This window comes from Sinocyclocheilus anshuiensis, unplaced genomic scaffold (assembly GCF_001515605.1).
Source record: "Sinocyclocheilus anshuiensis isolate Anshui unplaced genomic scaffold, SAMN03320099.WGS_v1.1 scaffold507, whole genome shotgun sequence".
NCBI lineage: Eukaryota > Metazoa > Chordata > Actinopteri > Cypriniformes > Cyprinidae > Sinocyclocheilus > Sinocyclocheilus anshuiensis.
The window spans coordinates 1,027,495-1,031,551 of record NW_015551034.1 but is presented as its reverse complement, the minus strand read 5'-3'; the positions used below and the strand labels follow the sequence as shown (position 1 = coordinate 1,031,551).

The 4,057-nt window shown below is 34.2% G+C and overlaps 1 protein-coding gene and 1 long non-coding RNA gene across 2 annotated transcripts in view; one reads left to right on the top strand and one right to left on the bottom strand.

Moving 5' to 3' along the window:
* The window catches only part of epsti1 (epithelial stromal interaction 1), a 32,647-nt gene that overhangs the window by 12,086 nt on the left and 16,504 nt on the right, over positions 1-4,057 (bottom strand). The window contains exons 8-9 of the mRNA XM_016450823.1: positions 1,769-1,852; positions 1,262-1,335 (exon numbers count right to left, since the gene is read on the bottom strand). Of these exons, the coding sequence (XP_016306309.1) occupies positions 1,262-1,335; positions 1,769-1,852 (158 nt within the window). The remainder of the gene's footprint in view (positions 1-1,261; positions 1,336-1,768; positions 1,853-4,057) is intronic.
* The window catches only part of LOC107661311 (uncharacterized), a 21,255-nt gene that overhangs the window by 14,816 nt on the left and 2,382 nt on the right, over positions 1-4,057 (top strand). The window contains exon 2 of the long non-coding RNA XR_001631090.1: positions 623-628. This is a non-coding gene — a long non-coding RNA (uncharacterized LOC107661311). The remainder of the gene's footprint in view (positions 1-622; positions 629-4,057) is intronic.

The following is a 4,057-nucleotide window of genomic DNA, read 5'->3' as shown; positions in this document are numbered from 1 at the left end:
TATCTGCTTTTGCTATAAAACAAACTTTTAATATGTAAAAAAAACATACTTTCAATTAACTTTAATTTTGTATATTTAATTTACATTTTTTTATATTACCTGTATTTGTTTAAGTTATTATTACTTAATCAAAACAACCCAACTGCAGTTTGATTGATATTACTTGGAATACGCAATAAAAAACGTGATTTCTAAAAAAATAAATAAAAATGGAGTTATCGGTTTTTGCAAATTAACTCTTCAAGTATATTTAAAAAATACTAACAGGTAATATAATATTAATGTAATAAAAGCCCACTTAAGTGTACTAAAAGAAAGTGCACTTTCATGACTTTCATGTTTCCTAACACACTTTGTAATTTTTCAAATTAAACATTTTTCTTTAAAGTACATTTGACCTCATTATGTTTTAATAATCCTTTGTCATGTTTTAAAGAAGTACACTTATTTTGATGTGTTGACGAACATACTAAACATGTGAAATAATTATAATTTTAACTATAGTGTTATTCAATGTGCTACATTTAAAGTTAATATATTTTAAATGTAAATTGTTACAAATATACAGTTACAAATATGACTACATGCAACTTCAACAGAAATTACACATAAGTATATTTAGTTAAATGTTTGTCAGTACATTCAGCAGCACACATATTTCAAAAACAAAAGAAGTAATTATGAAATGATATATAAATATGTAAGTCCTACTTAAGTGGTCAGAAAGCACTTTAACATTCAGCTAATTGCATATATTTAAACTATAATACATTATTAACATGCAATTAAGTGTCTAAAACATTACATTCTTAAATTACACAAGTATTCTATTAAAGTATGCTATTTCTCTAATAAGTACTTTTTCATTCAAGTGCACTTCTTTTTCACAAGAGTCTATACAAGTTCAAAATGTGCCATGAAACCCGTATGACTTTCTTTCTTCCATGGGACACAAAAGTAGTTATTTATAGAATGTCCAAGGTGCTCTTTTCTAGCTGAGGGCCAGACAGATGCTGATTCCCATCCACTTCCATTGTGCAGCTTAGACATTCTGCTAAATATCTCCTTTGGTGTTTCACAGAGGGAAAAAAAAATCATATTCTGTATGACAGGTTAATGATGTTTTTTTTTTCGTCATCATTAGAAAAAAAAAAGAGAAAAATGCATAATATAAGCATTTTTACTAGTGGTCTCAGACTCCTTTATTAATTCTGACAGTCATGGCTTTTTTTAGCGGTCTGTCATGATTAGGTGCCCATACCGCCGATGGTCAGCTTCAGTCCATCTCTTCCTGTCCTCCTCCTGTTGTTTTTGTTTTTCCTCCAAAATTCCTGCCTGGAAATAGTAAGTTAATGAAAATTTAATCTCCAACAGAAATGTCTCCTCTACTTATGTAAAGGGACTCAAGCTCTGTGGCTATAACAATTTAATTGCATATTTGCATGAATAAACAACAATTTCAACATGATAGGCCAGGCTGACCTTTTGTCCTCGATGCATATCAGTGAATTAAGTCCGTGTTTGACCGACGTAGAGGCATTCAAAGCCACAGAAATACCACTATACAGCCAGCTGGAAAACACCTACACTACTCCATCCATCACTACCTCCTATAACCTAGAACATGCTAATCAATAGCATATGCTAGGCAGAGTTAGTTCTTTTTCTTGGCAAAGCCCAGACGTTTTGCTGTGGTGTTCCTGCGAACCAAAAGTGGAGGTGATGTTCGTAAGTTCAGAACATCTGTTTTGCTTCCTTTGTTCTTTACCTTTCTCCTCTGCTCCTCTTTCTTCTTAAGCAGGTCAGCGTTCTCCTCCTCTCTTCTGGCTTCCCTGTACTCATGACTTTTAGTCTGTGAAGAAACAGTGGCCACACAATGAAATCTAGGAATGTGTCTTTTTTTTTTTACTATACTGGGTGTCCTGAATGCCTTGAATAACACATGATCACATGTTTCTTAACGTGCGGTCACATTTGCCATTGCTCTGCAAAATTTTGTGTGCGAAATCCAGTTATTCTAATAGGAATCTGCACAATTGGGAGTTTCACGTGAGGGGAAAAAACTTCCATACACAAGTTTTACTCATTTTCATGTTGGTCACATGAATTTGCCACATTGAGCAACAAAAACCTGCTTGGTTTTGAAGGGACTTCTGTGTGAGTGGTGCTTCTTACATCTCTACATTATTGAAAAGAGACAATGGACCTTTTTCACTCGTGAAATTTAACTCCAATTTCACTAATGTGGCCTTGCCTTTAGTTGCTGTTCACATAGGATGCATTTTTGTATTCAAAAACATGAGTGCATGCATCTCAAGGTGCATTTTTAAAAGTTTATCTATTTTGAACTTGACACTGTCTTAAAAATACAATGCTCATTTGCATGTGTGTGGACTGCTCACACTCTGATTACTGGTCATCTTATGCATACTGCACACAAAAATGGCAAGTGCTGACATAAAGTGTCAGTTTTAATCTGAATGGTCGGCTTTATGCAGCTTCTAAGAGCAAGGACACAGGGTATAGGATTAGATCTCTGCCACAATTCTGCGCGCGAAAGATCATATTTTGAGCGCACAAAAGTGCATTTTGCACGCGTGCAATCTGAGTTTTGTGGAGAAAATGTTCGTTTTGTAAAGAAAAAAGTATTTAGAGAGCACTAAAATCAATTTTGCATTTAAAATAAGTTTTTAGATGTGTGCAGACCTTTTCTTTTGCGCGTGCAACGTTTCACTAGCTTGCTCCCTTGATGTCCTTATTGCTCTCTAAATTCCAATGGCATTGGAATATGCATCCAATATGCATTGCTGGTGACAGCGGAAGAGGGAAAATATAGTGCATGCATAATTATTATGCAAGTTGATATTCTGATTATATTTTTTCCAAGCACATTTTTTCCAATTCCAAACAACATCAATCGTAATAACTAGTGTTAATCTTGTATTTAATCACTTATAACCTATATATTATTGTTCATGAAGGCTGGAAGTGAAAAATGCCTTATATTCAGGTGTGCATAATTATTGATCAGGTTATCTTCTACAGATAAAATCTCGAGATGGACTAAAAATTAACTCACAAAACTTACTGCCAGATTCTGGAAGATAAATTCTTCAAACAGTGGTACAAGAGAATGTGGTGCTGGTCCTTCAACAGTCACTCTCAACTTATTTCAAGTCTTCAAGTATTTTACTACACATCAGTATGTGATTCTTATTAAGTAGGGGTCATTTTTTTAGTATTCTATACTTAATCTAAGTCTCTGAGAACCTGACACCTTGTACTTCTGGAGACTCCAGGTAGGTTGCAGTTCTGGAAAATGGTGGCGCTGGAGACTAAATGGTTCCTGGTGATTTCACACCTAATTCTTCACCTTAATTCCTAATTCTTTTGCAGTTAACATGCATCTTTTCTTCTCCACATGTTTTTGACTGACCCTGCTGACCCACTGAGCATTTTGCTGTCCAATGGTTATGCATTAACTTTGCAATTTCTAGTATTGTATTAGTTTTGAATATTTCTGATGGGCATTTAATAATTTTTGACTTTCAGTCTGAGTTAAATCTCTTTTTTGGCTCATTTTATCTGTAAAAGAAAATCTGCTTAATAATTATGCACACCTGAATATAAGACATTTTTCACTTCCAGCCTTCATGAATAATTATATATAAATTATAAATGATTAAATACAAGATTAATAGTACTTATTCATATTGATGTCGTTTGGAATTGGTAAAATGTGCTTGGAAAAAATATGATCAAAATATCAACTTGCATAATAATTATGCATGCACTGTATTTTTTCTCTTCTGCTGTCGAGGTAATGCAAGGAATTTTGTGAATGGTTGTCAAGGCAGCCAATCAGAATTTAGCAGCCTCGTCTCTGATTGGCTGGAATTATGGCATATTGTAACGCTGGGTTGTGTTGAGCAAGCGAGCCGTTAGCATTTAGAGAGCACTGAGGGCATCAAGGGAGCAAGCTAGTGAAACGTTGCACGCGCAAAAGAGAAGGTCTGCACACATCTAAAAACTTATTTTAAATGCAAAATTGATTTTC